Here is a 19273-nt window from a genome sequence, read left to right as displayed (position 1 = left end):
ATAATACATATCTTTAAAGAAAATCAGGGGATCAATATATGCAATATATGGAAAATATGTCTATAAATTATAAACCTAATCGTCAATTCTCTCTTTTAATGTAATTTTATAATAAGAATATACAATTAAAAATGAAGTAAATGATGAATTGCTAAATCTTTTGCTAGTTTTTTTAAGAGACAAAACATTTAACTGAACATTTCAATTCAACTTATAATTTACAGTGATATGAATAAGGAAATCTGATTATAACAATTATATCATTATAATTACATAAAAGTAATATATAAGTTTTCATTCATTTTCATTTATACTTTTTGATTTCTTTTTTTTCTTTTTCTTTACTGGCTCTTCAGTTTCTTCTTGTACTCCATTTTCGACAAATCCGTTTTCCTTTCCATTCTCTAAAATCTCACTTTTTCTCTTTTTATCTTTCTTCTTTTTCTTTTTAGACGATTCTTGTTCCATACTTGCAATCACTTGTGCAGCTTCTTCTAAAGCTTCTTTCATTACGTCTATATTTTTCTTAGGTACTTCTCCAGTTTCATAAAATTTCAATCTATCCTCTACTTGTTGTCGTAATTTTTCACCAAATACTTTAGTTGGTGTATCAGTAAAGCAATCAATTCTTGATGCTATGGAACATTTATTTGCAAGATATCTTGAAATTCTACCCTTATTTTTTGTACCTGCACGTCCTATAAAAGTTGAATGGAATAATAGACCATATTTTGGAGTATTACCTCTAGTTTTTAAAGCCCTAAATAAGGCCTTTTCCGCCCCCAATATTTGTACAGTAGAGGCAGGATATTTGGCTAAATTTGTAAGAGATCCAGCATGTGCTATTAATCTGGCTCCTACTTGGTCACCTATTAACGTAGCTAAATTTGGCGCAACTCCTGCCATTTTAGAACTTAAATATTCTGCTAATTGTTTTCTGTAATCAGCCAAAGCAATAACACGTGCTGCAAACATTTCGATATTAAGAAGATCAACAGGACTGATATCCATTCCCATAGATGATTTGGATGCATCAATAATTGCTTGAGCTTTGGCGCTGTCCATAACAATTTCTTCCAAAGCTTCTAACTTTTCATTTGTAAGTTCTTTTCGGTTTTTTATTAATTTTGCAACTTTGGCATACATATAATTCTCAGGAACTATTTTTACAAGCTCTGGAAAATGATAACTGTACCATTCCCTGTAAGTAATACATATGTAATTAATAAACTTTGAAAGTATAATGGGATACCTTATATGTACGAATTTAAAAATTAAGTTGACTTATGCTCTTTTTAAATAATTACCTTATTCGCATACTAAATGTATTGACATCTTTGTCCAATTGGTCTAACAGAGCTATGCTTTGTATAATCATATTATCCACACGATTGACATTGAATTTAACTTTAGCTCTCGAATAACTATGACCAAGTCCAAGTTGTGCAATTCCAGAACTTTTAGCAGTGAAACCTTTCACTAAATTATGAAAATGAAACCTTATCCCTCTAATAATTTCTGGTATGGCACCAATATGATCACACTTTATATCTAGTGCTTCAGTAATGCTAGCTCCGAGTTTTGGATCCGCTACTCCAAGCACAACTTTGTTTTTCTTTCCAGATTTTGGTATACATGAGTCTATAAATAACTGTAAATCTTCTGGAACAATTCCTTCAGAGACACTATTTATATTTTCTAGAGCTGCTAAAGCAGTTTTAAAAGGTGAAAATGCAACTAGTTTTACAACTGAATGAAAACGAGACAAATCTGTGACAGATGCTTCAACTTGAGGCAGTAACATTCCTACCTCTTCAAATTCCTTGACAGAAAAAATGGCATAGCCAGCAGCATGCTCAAATAAAACAAAAAGCTTCGACTGAAACAAAAAATTTTTATGTACAGTTAAAATTACAAAATATATATATATATATAAATTGTTCAAAACAGAACTCCACAATTGATAGAATTATAGGTGAAAGATTAATAAAACATTTTATATTTTATTATTTAAATATTTTATAATAAATATATTAAAAAAGAACTGAATTCACATGTGAAAAAAATCTATTATACAAGTGTATTTATACAAATATCTGTTATAAAAATGACATGTTTAATAGTTTATGTTATATAGTACACGTATGTTATATATTCTTATAATATAAAAACTAAAAACACACAATTCATTGAAGAAACTTCAAGAATTTCTATATCTCTGTACTCTTTTAAGTAAATTTTTTTTATCATATTTGTATCAAATATCTATCGAAACTTATTGTTTTTTTATGATTCATACTTTTTAATATAAATAATATGAAGATTTACTCTAGTTTTATTAACAATTATATTTTGAATATAATTATTACATTCAGTAATACTACATTAAACTTAAAATATTTTTTCGTAAAAAGTACAAATAATTTTGAGAAAGATATATTAATTATTAAAATTAATTAAGGACAATTAATTTAATTAAAACATTAACTTACCATGGTTTTCTTAAGTTATATTCCACTCACTATTTCTATATAACTATTACAAGAAGCGAATGCACATTAAGAGGGTTAGAAAACGACCATGTGTTCCGGAAATAATACGAAGAGAAATATGGAGCTATCAGTACTTCCTGAGATTCAAACGTTTGCCGAATGTTCCATACACATATACATTTTTTAAGTCGCTAATTAAAATTGAATAATAGTTGCTTTTACATAATACATTCTTAAATAGCACAATCAAATAGAATTATATTTTCGAATTTTTCTTGTATACATTTCTATTCATAATTAAGTTCAGCAACGTATATTAAAGTGTTCTCTTTTATGTTATGTATGAAAGTGAATGTCTGTATTTTCGTTTCTGATATTTAGGTTCCATTTAAATAAGTTTTTAACTAGTGTTTAACTAATAGTTAAAAATATAAAAATTTATATTGATATTGAAAATAAGTATATTATAAATCGATTATTAAGAGTAATAATAGTTTTCTAAAATGTAATTGAATGGTTTATTGTTTGCAGGTTATGTTTAGTTTACATTATTTTGTATATATATTTTTCATAAATTTCTTTTTCTTTTAAGAATGGAATCTCGGACAGAGTTTAAAATAAAATCTCCGCCAACTGATGCAATTTCAGCAGTAGAATTTGGACCTAATTCAACACAATTCCTTCTTGTTTCCTCTTGGGACAGTACAGTGCGGCTGTATGACATTCATGCAAATACTATGAGATTAAAATATAATCATGATTTGCCAGTTTTAGATGTTGCATTTCAGGTAATTACAAATTTATCAAATATCCTTGTGCTTTATAAATTTTTATATATTCATAAGATAAACAAGTTGGAAAGTATTATAGTAATATCTAACGATATGTTATATTTGTATATTTGAAGCAAAAAGGAGGATTGGATAAAATATAATATTTAAAATACAAAGATACACAACAAATTGAAAGTATTTATATGATAAGAAAAATGTATGCAGGAATAAAAGAAGAAAATTCTATATATTTAAATATATTATGCATTATTATATTTCACATTGAATATTTCTCAATTATTATAAAAATTTCTATTTTTAGAACTAGCATAATAAAGAATGTTTCTTTAACAGGATGCTGTTCATGCTTATAGTGGTGGTTTAGGAAATACATTAAAGATGTATGATATCAATAGTAATACTGGTATTAACACTTCTATATTTTTATCTTTATTCATGTTCAATATAATGTAGAAAAATCATAATAAAAATCCCTTTATAGAATCAGTTATGGGAACACATGATAAACCAATTAGGAAAATTGAATATTGTGCTGCAGTAAATGCAATATTAACTGGTGGGTGGGATGCAGCAGTGAAACTTTGGGATCCCAGAACACCCACTTGTGTAGGTAGTTATTTACAACCTGATGTCGTTCTTGCCTTGTCTGTATGCGGAGATAAATTTGTAGTAGGTACAGCTAAACGCAAAGTTTGTATTTGGGATCTGAGAAATATGGCTGGTATGTTTCAAAGACGTGAAAGCAGTTTGAAGTACCAGACACGTTGTATTAAAGGTTTTCCTAATGAACAGGTAGGTTTGATATTTAAAAAAAGATAAATTTAAAGATTGTATAAATACTGTTTTGTTTTAATTTAATATTAATATTAGATTTTATATATGTCTAATTCTTAATAACTTTTAGGGATATGTTCTTAGTAGTATAGAGGGCCGTGTTGCTGTTGAATACCTTGATACAACACCAGAAGCACAGAAAAAGAAATATGCTTTTAAATGTCATAGGATAAAGGAAAACAATGTGGAGCACATATATCCAGTGAATGCTATTAGTTTTCATTCAACTTATAATACATTTGCAACTGGTGGTTCAGATGGTTATGTAAATATTTGGGATGGTTTTAACAAAAAACGTTTATGTCAGTTTCACAGATATAATGCTGGTGTTGCTGCACTTAGTTTTAGTCATGATGGTTCTGTGCTTGCCATAGGAGTATCATATTTGAATGAAGCTGAAATTCCACCAGGTGGAAATGATGAGAGAGAAATTTATATAAGATATGTGAATGACCAAGAAACTAAACCAAAATAATATTGTGTTATTGTACAAAGTTTTTTACAGGAAAAATAGATTAAAAATTTTTTAATTATATTCTGCTTTATTAAAGCAGTAAAAACTGGATGTTAAAGCTTTTTCACAGAAATTAATAACCATTTGTAATATATATAATAACAGTGTTCTATTTTACATTTTTATATCTTAAACAATTGACTGATAATTAGAAGCAAAATCTACAAACGAAGTAATATCTGTTCAGAATTACGAGACTAGTCAAATTTTAATAAAATATTTTTTTGTAAACATTATTTTGTTTATTTAAGATAATAATAGACTTATTCAGCACTATTTTACATATTAAATATTTGTAAATTTTATTGTTCATTTCATCATCTATTATATTATTCTCTTCCTTCTTATTATTGATAATAATTATTACTAATAGTACTAGAATAGTACTAGAATAGTACTTATTAAGTGTTTGAGTAAAGCGTTTTATTCAAATTATAATATATTTTAATAAAAATAAAATATTATATATTATAGTATCCAATATATCTATTACAAAAGTATTAATTAACGCATTATGTTAAACAATTTAATGAAAAATCTACTTAAAGAAAAACGTAATTCTTAAACTTATTTTATTAAGCCACTAAGATTAAATCAAACAACAGTGTTTTATACACACACACTTCAAGTTAGATGTACATAGTATTAAAATAAGTTGGAGCAATATAAACATACAAGATAATTATAAATCATTTTATAAAAGAGACATGAGGTACAAATAATTTTTCCATTAATTTGCTCCTTTATAAATAATTGTGCTATTTATTAATACACATACGTATATATTGCACATTATATTTACGAAATTATTGTCACAACTCAGTTGATGTTAATAGAATGCTGCAATACTATACACAAATTTAGTATGTATTACTATTTAGTTAATAGAGTTATCATTCATTTACTATTACATTAACGATTGTACGTATTACACATATCTGTAGTTTAATGCGAAAAAATGTAGATGTTGTATTTCTTAAAGTTATTTGAAGTTATTTGAAATTGAGAAAAGATACGTTTATTCTTTTTATTATAGATGAAAGAACAAACTTGTTAGGGCAATTGCATTGACGCTATTTGCTCATATTGCAAATAAACTAAATGTTAATACTTGCGTAATATATAATTTCATTTTTTAGTGATTTATAGTATATGCCTATATGAGACATGCATTTTTAGCAGTTTAACAGTTTTTATAACACTTCAGTTAACAATATCTACATTAACAATTTGTACTAGCATCTTCTGTTTTTTGAATATGTTCTTTGATATATTTTACAATTCTTTTACATGATCATAAATATATACGTGTACACAAGATATTTGACAGATTTCTGTACAAACTCTATTAGTACATAACTGTTATTAACAATAGAATATTATAACAAACTTTGAGCGCAAGTCTACCACAAATTCTGTATTTCAAAGAGCTGTTTAGCAGATAAAAATATATTTACTTGTTTTTCTAATTAGATGCCCTATGTTAATATATAATTAGCTACTTTTGTTGCTTTTTATGTTTTTGATGAAGTATTTTCAGAAATTATGAGTTTTCTTAACGCATCACGGATTGAATCATGTGTTGCAAAACTAATTCCTACAGCAATTGGGCCTTTCACCCAATTCATGCTCAATCCTTTATAGAAGGCCATTATACCTTCTTCTCTGAAAATGATAAAAGATCATATATAAAACATTTTTGTTTACAATGCAATCAAATTTACTTATTTATGCAACAATTTTTATTACTTTATACAGATATCAGTTTACTACATTTGTAAACATATATTCTATATTTTAAATAACACGAATATCACACTTATAATTGTAATTCTTATGAAATTATATTAGAATTCAATTTGATGTTAGTAATTTTTAGGCAAAACTAAAAATTATGTAAGAGCAACAATCTTAAACTCACTTGTAAATTTTTGTGACAGTTGAGGTAATTGTGTGATAATGCTGGCTGTTCATCGGGCCATGGATTGCTGAGGTCTGCATTCTTCTCCGTACGATGTCCAAAGGGTAGCTGCTAGTCTGAGCAACCATTCCGGCAATGGCGCCGCAAATCAGTGATGTCGAGAAGCCAGGAATAGCCACCGTGTGCACTGTTCATCGACATGTAGCCATCATCGAACATGAAGCACGTACTTGAAAAACACCGCCATCGGACTTGTCTCAACAAGCGTCGCTATTAAAGTAAGTACTGTCCCAATATCGGGAAACAGCCCCGATGTGCCCCACGGGTACCCTGCTTTACGATCATACACGAGCCACTCTCGTTCGTATAAATCACGATTTTTTTTCTGCGCGTAAGCACTGTCACGACGTAGAATAAGCCTGTAAAAGAATTGACTTACCATTTAATAAGTTCCTGAGTAGATCATAGGTGAAGAAACTGCAACCAGCATAAGGAATGACACCAAGTAACGTTGCAGTAAAGCCACGGTAATAGGCCAATATTCCTTCTTCCACGTAAATGCGTACAAAAATTTGTCGCAATGTTTTATATTCAGCCTTTTGTGTCACAGCCATTCTTGCTCTCATCAAATCCAGGGGGTAAGTTGTGCCTTGTGATGTTATACCCGCTAATGAACCAGCAAGAAAGTTTAGTCCAGGTTTTTCTCTATAAAGAACAAAAAAGTTTTTGTATATGTCATTGCAAATATATTACTAATAAAATTTAGCATAGTTGTAAAATTTGCAAAAGATTTGTAGATTAGTTTAAAAAATTAATTATATTTAAAAATATGACATTAAGCACTATGTGGTTATATTATATCCTATACATATATTCATGCTGTTTTAATTTAATTATAATTTTTCTGTTTTACCTTTCCGACCCATTTATTCCCAGAATCCTTTTCCATTGCTCATGGGCTGTGAATTGAACAGCAGAATATGGAACTATTCTAACCATAGTTGCACTATTCCCACGCCACAAACTTAATAAACCTTCTGTTTTAAGAGTATTTACTAAAAATCTGACCGCCGCTTTTGCCGAAAATGGTTGATTTGAGATTTGGAAGTTTATTTTCGTGCGATCTAGAGGTGCTATTGTAGTTTTTGCTAATGCTCCTGCAATAGCACCTGATACCAAGCTTGTCCATACTCTTTGTGTATTTGATAAACCATCGCTCCCAACCTTTTTTTCTTGTTTCTTCTGAAATACACAATTTAATGTTGTGTATGATATAGCTGAATATCAGATTTTCCACTGACTGAAATCAGATATGCAATGAAATGCAAATTTATAAAATATAATTGAATTGAAATATAATTTAATATATTCATTAGATCTTAGTTGAAATGCAATACACAACAAATTTTATATTTTATAATTTTGAACTGATTTCAATATAATAAACCAAATAAAAATTCAGATAAGTATTTTATTTTACATTTAATATAAAAAGATATGCGTGTATGTATAATCTTTACATAAATATTCAACAAATTATTTTATTACTTACTGTTGTATGTACATCTTGTTTTTCCATTGAAAGAGGTGATGGACTTTGTAACACTTGCTTTGTTGAGTTTGACAAAACAGACATTTATATCCCTTCAATAACTGTTGGCTATAATTGATAGAACAAATTTCTTAAGTACATTCTCTTATAATGTGGATGATTTTACTTAAATTGCTTTATTAAAGAGTATTTCTGCAGATTTTTCTGTAAAAAGACAGAATATTTTATAAAAATTATGTAATTGTGTACAAATATTTAAAGTAAAGAAATAAAAAATGTGACCTATGGATATATATTGAATACAAGATTTACTTTTGCTATTTTTATCAAAAAAAACTTAATTGCATTAATTAATTATTTCGATATTGGAACTATATTGTAATTATATTTTATTATTGATAATATAACACATTAAAATTAATTTTATTATCTGTAGTAGTTATATAGTCATATGTTAGATAATTCTGCATCTAAATACCTAAACGAAAGTTACATGTACATCTATATCTGTACAAGAGATTGAGAATATAAATATAGATATACAATACATGTATTGTATATTTAATATTTATAGTTCAACGTGGTTAGGTACTTTATAAGTAGATTATATTCTATTCACATATTTATCCTTTTGTTGAATGTACAAGGACTCAATAAGAGAAAGCCTTGTGCTATTTTTTAAACCTTACGGAATTGATGCATCTACTGAAACTGTTTTTCATAAATAAATTTATTATTTTTCAAAGTGATTAATACAAATATTTTGTTATTTTTATATAGAGGTCAATCTTTACATTCATGATATTAAAAGCAATATATACAAAAAATTTAAATTAATATAAAAAAGTTAATATTTTTTAGTCTCAGCAATTAATATATTGTATTATATACATAGCAATATAATCTTGTACAAGTAAATAGAAATTGTTAATTACATAAAATGCAATTTGATATACAAATCTCTGCAAATTAATCCTAAATATATATTTATCACTTAATCACATACAATATTTTTTAAGTTTTATCAAAATAGTAAATAAAATTTATGATATTTAGAAACTACTTTATATTTTTCTGTATTGTTTAAACAAATATTTATATTTAATTCAATAGGAGAGTATAATTTTTATTATCATTACAATTCTTATCTTTTCATTCATTAATTTTCATATTTAAACAATTTCTCAATTAAATATTTCATTGTAGCAAATATTTAATTATCTTGTATTACGAATTAAATTTTTTCTACTCTAATGATCGTACCTGTGATTAATGATACTTATCTTACCTAACTATAATTTACTAGCTATACATACATCAAAGAACCAATGAAATTACGTAATGTGTATTATTACTAAATTATTAAATAAACTATTTGAATATCGTCATAGTTAATTACGAAAAATGATTCTACTGCACAACTATTATAACGTAATATGTATAATTTATATACGTGCGAAAATACGATATTGTGACTTTTAATTGCACGGATGAATTGACATGATAAAGTAAACATTTAATTAATTAATTTATTGCATTTATCTTTTTATATAATTGCATGCGAATAATGGGCGAGGTAACGTGTTATTTTTAAATTCTACATCTGTACCTTTAAACGAATTTGAATTCCTTTAAAAGCATTTTCCACTGTAATCTATATTATGTTACTTTATAAATATGCAAGGTATAAAATAAATACTATCTGACAAACTTATATATAATAAAGTAAAAATATAAACAATAAAACTGTTATACGTTACATTTTTCAGTTGTGTAAAAAAACAGTCGAGTGATTTATCAGATTCTGTTTCTTGAAAAAATAATGAATGCGAACGGAACATTCAACATCGATTAAAGTACTTCACATTATTAAATAAATATTACAAAAGTTTGAAGTAAATATTACTCCAATGGTTTTATACGCGCAACTGATACCAAACTGTAGATACATCATAATATTGCCTTTATTAAATACATACGTACGTAATGCACACTAACATAATGTATTCACATATGCACAAGTCTTATAGAGTCTTCTGATTAAGAATGGAACAATATTTCTACGTGTGACGATGTGACCTTTCGGTATATTCGGTTCATCTTTATAGATGGCGCTATAAAACAATGTGAATATGTATTCAGAAATTTAAATTCTTATCATTTAAAGTATTTACACTCTCGAATACATATATGTATACATACATATTTTCTTGTTAGTTCTTGCAGAATTATTAAGTTTATCACAAAGGATGTAAAACTAGATTTAGATAATGAAGGTTCACATGTGTATAAATTGCGACTGGATTTAATACAGCTGCATGCGTAAAAACATATGTTTATGTACGTACATTCGTCAATATTTGTCACTAATATATCAAAGTATGTTAACTATCTCATTTATATCATCATTTTTGAAAAGTTTTGTCTCGTTAAATAAATTTTAATGTCAATAATAAAAGTAATATCAAATGTTAAATTTAGATTTATATTATAAACGTAATTACATAATTAACATTGGAAAAATTATCAATTTTAAATATCTAATTGCAAAGTTTGAAGTGTCTTATACACTCCTTAGTTGAAAAGTTTAATTTGAAAGAACATTGAATATAAAGGTATAGAGAGAAAACAACGTTGCTCAAGTAGAAACCTGTTATATGCATTTTCTTTATACGTACGTTAGCGACCTCTAAGCACTATATATAAAGCACTTTATGTAATGTCTGCACTCTCTATTGATATCTATTTTTCGAATTTATAATAAAGTTATTAAATGTTATCAAAATGAAATAATTTATTTCTATAAAATTATATAACAAACATGATAATGTCTACCTTAATCATTTTTTAAGAGTTTAAACATATACATAATCAAGGAATATTACTTTTATTACGAAAACGTAATATCAAAGAAAATTAAATTTATTATAAACATTTTTATATTAAGTTCGAAATTTAAATTTTGGATATTTACGTTAATATAATACTACGACGTAAATACTAACTTTATTTTGATTTATATTCTTTAGTTCCAAATATCATCGTATTAGCGCCATGTCGTATAAAGTTTCAGCGGGAGTTTATCGGTTAGGATAAATAATTGTTTATTTGTGAATTATTTTAATATCTTGAAAAGTTTATTTATGCAGAAAGCAATGTATTTTCTTTCAACAGGGAATCTTCCACCGTTTATTCGACACTACATGGGTATTGGTGAGTTAGGATTACTAACGTACTAACGTCTTTCTTTTTTAAATACGCAGAATCAGATGTTATTTATATAATAAATTTTAGATAATGTTTGTATTAATATATAGGTTATTTCTTTATTATGAATTGAATATTACAAGCAATAGGTCATTTAAATATTAAAAGAAAGTAAAGTATATCAAATGTATTTCTAAATTATTTGTCCTTTAATATTAAATAGATGTTACAGATTATATAAAAACATTGTACACATTATATTATGAATGTACTGTCAGTTTCAAATGATATTAATTCTTACTGGAACTTTTATATTATTAGTTATAAAGTAACATGTGTAAACAACAATAGTTTTTAAAAAGAAGAATATAAATAATAATTTTCTATAATAGTATGAAATAATAAAATTCTTCGTAATACAATGTGACTCTGACAATGGATTAGCTTAAAAGGGTTAAATATTTCGTAAATGAATGGTTATTTCTAAAATGATAAGAAGGAATTATTATTTTCGATGTAATTTCCAATTTCCGATCAATTATGTGGTCAAAGACTATTTATATGTTAGCTAGTGTCAATGATCCTAACGACCTAAGCTCTTCAAGTTTCAACAATAACTAAATTATGACGAATTAGGTTAATTTCATTACTTTTGAATTAAATTCATTGAATTAATCAATTTTAAGTATTGAAAAATAAAGCAAGGTCAAAATATAATTTTACATTGAAATAAACTGCCCTAAAATATGAAAAGGAATAATAAATTACATTAAAGACTTCAAAATATCAAGACATTTACTAAAGAAAATTTAAAAATTATTTTGAAAAAATGTGTAAAATAATCCAAAACGGAGCGAGAAGGAATTAATTTGTATACTAATGATTCAGTTTTTTGTTGTTGCGAAAATTTCGGTATTCTGTTGTATTTAAGTAAGATCAATGTTTCGCGTAGAGGAATAGGTTAGAAAATAGAGAATAGAGAAAGATAGCACGGTAGATGTTACGTCGTTGACGAGCTTCAAAGATCCGGTCTGTTATCATTGGAATTTTAAAAGGCCGCCTCCTCGTCAACTTGGATTTATTCGAATTAAAACCCTGCAGGACCGCACGCCGTCTGTCTACCTGATAATGTTTTCTCCTTGTGGGCAGGAGCGGCCACTATGTTTTTCATCCTTGCTTGGAAATCAAATTTTGAAAGAAATTCTAATACTCGAATTTTGTAAATTAATACAGAACTATTGAATTTATCATCTAACGGGGAAACTCGTCACATTCTTTTTCGATAGAAATTATATTAAATGATCAGTTTAGTATAAACTCTAACCTCATTCTTTTGGGTACGATACACGCAACATTTGATAATTTACAACAACGTTGACAAATATCGAAATTACCTATAGTTAAAAGATTTCTTAAAATTATAAAGAGATACTTACAACACGCTTCGAAACAAATCATCCATTGTTGTCACAATTTAACGAAGATTTAAACTCGTTAGCCTTCTGGTTTCTGAACGATTAATCTCGACGATGTTTTTGTGTTTTCATTGGTACTGATAATAAATACCCAAGAAAACGCGATTGTAAAGCGTTAGATACGTTATCAGTTAGCGGACTTGCCAGAGATAGGCATTTATAGTGTTCTGTAGTCGACTACCAACATTGAAATTGCATTATAGAAGTTGGATCAGCCATTTAAAGTCGTACAAACCCGTAGCAACCACTGACGATTGATTTCCAATGAGAACACGCGTAGAGTTAAAGGAAATGGAAACAGGCATTACACAAACGTTCGGAGCGTAACAAGATTAATTCCATAACTATGGAAAATGTACAGAAGTTTTATTAAGAAAAATGAAACACTGAGACGAAGAGGTTTTAAGAAATATTTGTTTACCATTAATACGTCTGTAAATTTAACATAATAGAAGTTCTACTTCTGTCTTAATATAGTAATACCCTTTATTAATTACATTTGTTTTACGTATAGCAAGATAAGTAAGCGATTGAATCTGAATCTAATTTTGGCAAGTCTATCAAATTCGCGAAAAAAAGGAAACACTTTTAACTCTTGCAATTTGAATAATCACTGTTCTTATCTAACGCACTTAGCTCCAGAAAAAAATTTCTCTTCAATTTCTTATATATACTTTCCATGAACTTTTATATCAAGCTTTATATTTTTATATTATGATAATATTCTTATCTTTGCTGCAACGAAAACATCCGTGGTTAACGAAACAATGATAAAAGTCTTGTAATATACCACTGATAGTTTTACAATCGCTTTTGTTTTCCAATAATGTCGCAATAAGTCTCAAGATATATCTACAGAAAATAAAGGCTAAAGTTAAAAGCTAGGAAAATCTCGCATACTTCCACCACTCCTCATCTATACGTCTTACATCAACGTTAAATCTTTTTTCTAACCACTTTCTTCAGATCTATAGGCTTAGTTCCATAAAATTTCGCCCCAATTCTTCGTGCTTCCTATAACTCTACGTTACTCTGTACTCTTTCCATTACGATTCTGTCTACCGCAATAAGATAATAGATACATACAATAAAAACATTTCTAATTTATGAAACAACGATAAATCTTTCCACATGACGTCACCGATAGTTTCAATATAGTTTCACAATAAATTTCTCGATATCTTCCTTGTTATATAAGAAGCGCAATAAAGGCCTAGGAAAATTTTCCACGCTTCCACATACTCGTTACATGGTTTTTTTTTCTCCTATTAAATTTTTCTCTGGCCGAGTCCCCTCCCACCTTATCTCGCATTCATTATTTCCGTTCTAGTTCGTAGGCCAAGAACATTGGTTCGCGTTTCGAAAAATCCGATTTTTCTCGAACGATGGATTTCCCCGAATGGTCAGAGGACGTGGGGCACCTTTTCGAGCGTATCCTTACCTGGTGGTTCGGTGTCTACGCTGGACTTTGCTTTATGCGGACACTTTATGCCCCCGATTGCGAACGACACCGGAACGCTCTCAAGTCCTCGGCACCGATCGGGGATCCTTTTCCGATCGCAAAACAACGAGAGCGGTTTTAATTTAAGGTTCCGAGAAGGCCGGGAACTGCGTTTCCTTTATTGGGCTCTACGAGCTGGCGGCACGTTTTAATAATCGTGTTCTAGACGACGAGCATTCTCGTAAACCAGATCCGTTTTTATGCATGAATCTTATCGGCTCCTCGGGCCAGTTGACTCACGGTGGACTCGTCTTCTGCACGTGGAATGTTCATCGGCTGATTGAAAATTTAAATCGAACACCGGACAGATATCGACCGTTCATCGTACGAAAATCTAAACGAATAAACGTTCCACCGTTCTTCGAGGAATCTCGGCTGTGGATGCTCCAGCGCTGGCTCTGGGGCTTTGCAAGATCGGGCATGAAATTTAATTGATCATTTTTTAATGTAGGAATTTAGATAATTCAGTGACCGAGCGGCAGTTTGTATCTGGCTCAGTTTTGAGAAGTTTTTTTTTTCTTTAAGGCAATGATATTTAGGGGAATTTTGAAAGAGACGAGATCGTTTTTAAAAATGTCTCCGATTTAATTCGCTTAATTTATTCTCATGCAGCGAATGATTCTATGAAAGATATGGAGATATGTAATTATCGCGATATCACAAGTTTATAGTCGTTTAAGTTTATAGACAGCCGTGGAGATACGTAAATAAGATTTTGGATTGCGATCCGCTTGTTGCGAATAAACACAGTTGCAACAAATTGTTCTAGTGAGTCGACGTTATTAAATCTTATTTTACGAGCATTCTCAAATAACAGAGAGATACGGTACTTTTTATGACGACGGAAGAACTGATTATTTTTATCAGAAATTAAAATGTTCACTTGCAGCGAAATTGTCTAGAGGAATGACGTAAAATTCACAGATTATAATGACACATAACGTGCAACAAAACGATATTAACGCATTGCGCATATAACAGATAACTTGAGAAATAAACTACCAGGCTTCTCTTGCACAATTCTTTACTCATAACATTAACGTTGCACGTTGTAGATTACAAACCTTCGTGTTTCATAATTTCACAATTTTGGGGACCAGACGACTTGTAATTAACAGTTAATTTAATCGTTTCTGCTTTCGAAAATTACAAGCTACGTCATCACTCTATTTGTAAAATATATAAAATATATATATAAATATATAAAATTCATAAGCTACAACTTGCGATTTGTAATATTATTAAATGGTTGGTTAATTATCGCGCAACGATACTTTCCACGTGTTCTGATATTTGTCTTTACGTCTATCGTATCACGGGTTTTTATCATCTATTTTTGAACATGTGGAGACACATAGATACTGAATTTCCTAAGGAGATAAAATCAGACAATATTTACTCGAGGATTGTCCAAGATTGTCAGCGTATGGAATTTATGCAGTAGTCGTTACACAAGGAACGATTAAGTGATATTTCGTATTTTTGTGATACACGAGATTTAAGATCGTATCATATAAAAAGATAATTATAAACTCTTTACAAGGCGATAACGATCTATTTAATATTTAGTAGATACACCCATCTGTATCACTTTTTCATTTCAAAAAGTACTATGAAGTACTATAAAGTACTATACAGCAATGATTAAATTGCTACTATGATAATAATAATCGCGAAAATAATACAAAGCTAGCTACATACGTGCGACTATCGCAAAATATGGATTCTATTCGTTTATACGCTTCTTTCAAAATTCTATCATTTAATGAAGAATTTTTTTATCCACGTATACAGGGTGTCCGAAGAGATCGGAACGAAACTTATTAACGAGGTCAAGTACAAAAACATGTTCTTCTTTTGTGTACTTTACTTTATTATTTTTTGACAATTTCTAAGTTTTCAATAACAACGAATTGTTAATTTTTTATCGAATTAAAACGTAATTCTTCCTCGTTTTGTTTTACCTTTTCTTCGTTAAATTTATAATAGGAGCATATTTACACCACGGTCGACGTGTATACTCGTCGTTGCTTGATTTTACCTGTGCACCCTGTAAGGTATCTTCGAAACCAAACTCCGCAGTTAACAGGGTAGCAGTAAATACACCTGTGTCTGTCTGCTGCGATTCTGCGTAAGAGCGAGTCGTAAGGATAACTTTCCCGCAAATCTTTGAACCCTTTTATAACCCTTTCATTAAACATTTTCGGACACGAGCTTCTATCAACTTCTTGTTTCCCTTTACTCGACCCTAACGATACGTAGCGTACGCTTTGTCCCGACCTCTTCAGACACCCTGTATAATATGTCCATACGCTTTGAGCGTTTCATCTTTCATAAAAATTGATCGTTAAATCGTTGATTTCTCGACTGAATCCGATGAAACGACCTGTACTCGTTTTTGGCGGACGCGTTTGGTTAAAACGTACATGTGCGCTACGTAGCTCTGTTGTATGTGTGTGCGGTCAGGGGTCAGAAGTCAAGACACGAAGCGAGATGGAGGTCGAAAACAATTTAATGACTGGAAATGGCGGTCTCGGGAAGATTAGCACTGCAAACGTGGATGGTGAAACGACGAGAGTAGAGACAAATACAATGCCGAGAAATATCGGCAATCGGTGCGGTCTCATTTGGTCTTTAAACGTTCCGTAAAAAGAGCTGGACACGATTTACGTTTGATTATAGCCTTGACTCGGGTCAAAAGTCGGTACGAAATGACTATCGATACGAGATGGCAGCGACCAACTCTGGAGATTATAGGTAATGACTAATAATATACTTCGAATCTACGATGGAATCGTCTGTTCTTCTTGTAAAGGGCGTTGAAACGCACGATAACGCTCCCTTCTGACCGACATATAAGATCCAACAGTTAATAATTCACGGCTGATAAGCCGTGTTCACCTGTGATTGATACTCGAGGCTGGTTCTTGCGTAATTTTATTTTTACGAGAAGTGGCTTAAAAGTTCGACGCACGATCAATTGAAATTGGTTGCACTCTGTGTGTCGTAATTAAATAATTTCTGGTTGCATCGGTTCTGTGTCACTTTGATATTATAATCACTACGTATCTAATTAGAGATCTATCTATCTATCTATCTAACGGTTGTATATCTATTTAGATAGTAATTTAAATCGTTAATAAATTAAATAGTTAATAATTTAAATAGAAAATCCAAGCTTATCGCTAATTCTGTAGATCTTTATGTTATACGTTATTTTCATATATAATTCATTTTATGAATTTTCCGTGTATTACATTAAAATGGAATATTTATGCGATGCAACGATCGCATACGTTTTTTTACGACCTTTTGTATCGTAACGCGAACCATGTACCGTTGTACGAGTACAAACCTTTTCTCGAACCAATGGAATTCGAAAGCGGGACGAAGACTGGATATACATTTTGCTAATTCAATCGTTGCTCGTGTATTTCCATTGATATCGATGTCACGCGGTTTTGCATAAAATATCGATTTATATTCAATTCGTTACTCTCTAGTCGAACCGAGTCGATTGGGCCAAAGTAATTGATGTCTGCCATTTTCATTATTTCTTTTTCATTTTCTCTGCTTGCAGCTAGTGTAAATACGTGCGTGGATATATGCGTGTCCGAAGTTTCTGTTCAACATCCTGCGTATAACTCTAACGAGAAAGACGAACATCTTAACGCGATGTCGAGTGAAAATATGATTTTACTCCCTCTCTCTCTCTCTTGTTTGTTCATTATTATTTTGTTAGAAAAAAAAAAGAAAAGGAAAACAGCAGAAAGTTATATCTTACCTTAGTTAAATCCATCTACGTACTTATGCAAAAGTGTTTACACCTCACTTTGCTTAAGAATTAAAGATGATACGAATCATGTTGCTTTTCGATCTTCATGTCATTTTTTCGCAACTATCTCGATACTTACGAATCAAGCTGTACGTACCACTATCGAGACAGGTGGGAGCTGGCGTTCGGATAAATGAATTCAATCAGCAAAAGTTCATTTAATCGAGCGTTAAAACCAAAGCTTCGTACAAATGAATACTTCGACCATTGTTCGACTGTATAAACTGCATGTTTCCGGATAAGTTGCGACACGCAGTCAAATGGAGCTCTCACTGTGACGAAACACCCGAAATAGAACGCCTTTTTCTTCGCCCTTTATAGAAATGTGTCTTATCCTTTACTCGAGAACAATGCTAAACTTGGTAGGCGACTTTGACTCAGTCGCTCACTTCTACCGTTTCTGGTCGTACGGCCGATCGATTCGCATTGATCGGATTGATTCATCGTCCGGTCCGGAACGGGACAGGGACAGCGCGAAATCGTCGTTGCCGCCGTCCCCGTCCTCCTTCTTGATCCTATATTCCAAGATGGCCGCCAGTTTGTGCGCGCGAGCGAGCGGAGGCTGCGGTGCAAAAAAGGACGAGCGTAATAACGTAGTATCGTTAATGGCTGGGCAATTTCAGCGTGTACGAGTGGCCCCTCTTCCTCTCTCGTTCTTTCCTCGCCGACGCGGTGTATCGTTCTTTCCGACTCGATCTTTTTTCTTTTCGTCGTTCTTGCCGCTCTCCGAAGGCGCGGCAACCACCTCCACGCGCTCCCCTTGGCACCCCTTCTTTTGTGCCACGGCATCGTTCGCCGTGGAAGTGCACGGCGGACCGGTCGCCGAAAACTGATCCGCACCGACCGAACCGATTCCAAGCGTTTAACTGGTTAGCCGTTTTTGACGAGTATACTCGTCATGAAGAAACGGCGATATCTTGTATTACGACGAATATACTCGTCATGAAGAAACGGCGATATCTTGTATTACGACGAATATACTCGTCATGAAGAAACGGCGATATCTTGTATTACGACGAATATACTCGTCATGAAGAAACGGTGATGTTTCGTATTACGACGAATATACTCGTCATGAAGAAACGGCGATGTTTCGTATTACGACGAATATACTCGTCATGAAGAAACGGCGATGTTTCGTATTACGA

The 19273-nt window shown here is 30.6% G+C and overlaps 3 protein-coding genes across 5 annotated transcripts; 1 reads left to right on the top strand and 2 right to left on the bottom strand.

Annotated features, from left to right (window-relative positions):
• Positions 1-76: 76 nt before the first annotated feature.
• On the bottom strand, positions 77-2607 carry LOC117209273 (nucleolar protein 56). The gene is made up of 3 exons (XM_033451072.1): positions 2493-2607; positions 1308-1879; positions 77-1201 (listed from the first exon to the last, which is right to left on the bottom strand). Exons 1-3 carry the CDS (start codon positions 2493-2495, stop codon positions 295-297), a joined length of 1482 nt encoding a protein of 493 aa, XP_033306963.1. The 5' UTR covers positions 2496-2607; the 3' UTR covers positions 77-294.
• A 72-nt stretch (positions 2608-2679) lies between these two features.
• Positions 2680-4946, top strand: LOC117209275 (mitotic checkpoint protein BUB3). Its single transcript, XM_033451076.1, has 5 exons — positions 2680-2997; positions 3085-3280; positions 3620-3689; positions 3768-4078; positions 4191-4946. The coding sequence occupies exons 2-5, from the start codon at positions 3086-3088 to the stop codon at positions 4593-4595; spliced, it is 981 nt and encodes a 326-aa protein (XP_033306967.1). The 5' UTR covers positions 2680-2997; position 3085; the 3' UTR covers positions 4596-4946.
• Positions 4947-5376: 430 nt separating this feature from the next.
• Positions 5377-13021, bottom strand: LOC117209274 (mitochondrial coenzyme A transporter SLC25A42). Of its 3 annotated transcripts, none has more exons than XM_033451075.1 (6): positions 12751-13021; positions 8108-8311; positions 7469-7797; positions 6995-7260; positions 6556-6742; positions 5377-6299 (listed from the first exon to the last, which is right to left on the bottom strand). In XM_033451075.1, exons 2-6 carry the CDS (start codon positions 8189-8191, stop codon positions 6149-6151), a joined length of 1017 nt encoding a protein of 338 aa, XP_033306966.1. In that variant the 5' UTR covers positions 8192-8311; positions 12751-13021; the 3' UTR covers positions 5377-6148. The 3 variants fall into 3 exon arrangements, with proteins under 3 accessions (XP_033306966.1, XP_033306965.1, XP_033306964.1); XM_033451074.1 differs by lacking the exon at positions 12751-13021 and adding an exon at positions 10091-10217; XM_033451073.1 differs by lacking the exon at positions 12751-13021 and adding an exon at positions 9868-10202.
• Positions 13022-19273: the final 6252 nt, after the last annotated feature.

The sequence above is a fragment of the Bombus bifarius genome, unplaced genomic scaffold (assembly GCF_011952205.1).
Source record: "Bombus bifarius isolate JDL3187 unplaced genomic scaffold, Bbif_JDL3187 scf7180000008169, whole genome shotgun sequence".
In the NCBI taxonomy this organism is placed as follows: domain Eukaryota; kingdom Metazoa; phylum Arthropoda; class Insecta; order Hymenoptera; family Apidae; genus Bombus; species Bombus bifarius.
The sequence above is the reverse complement of the archived record's forward strand: the minus strand, read 5'-3'. Positions and strand labels throughout refer to the sequence as shown.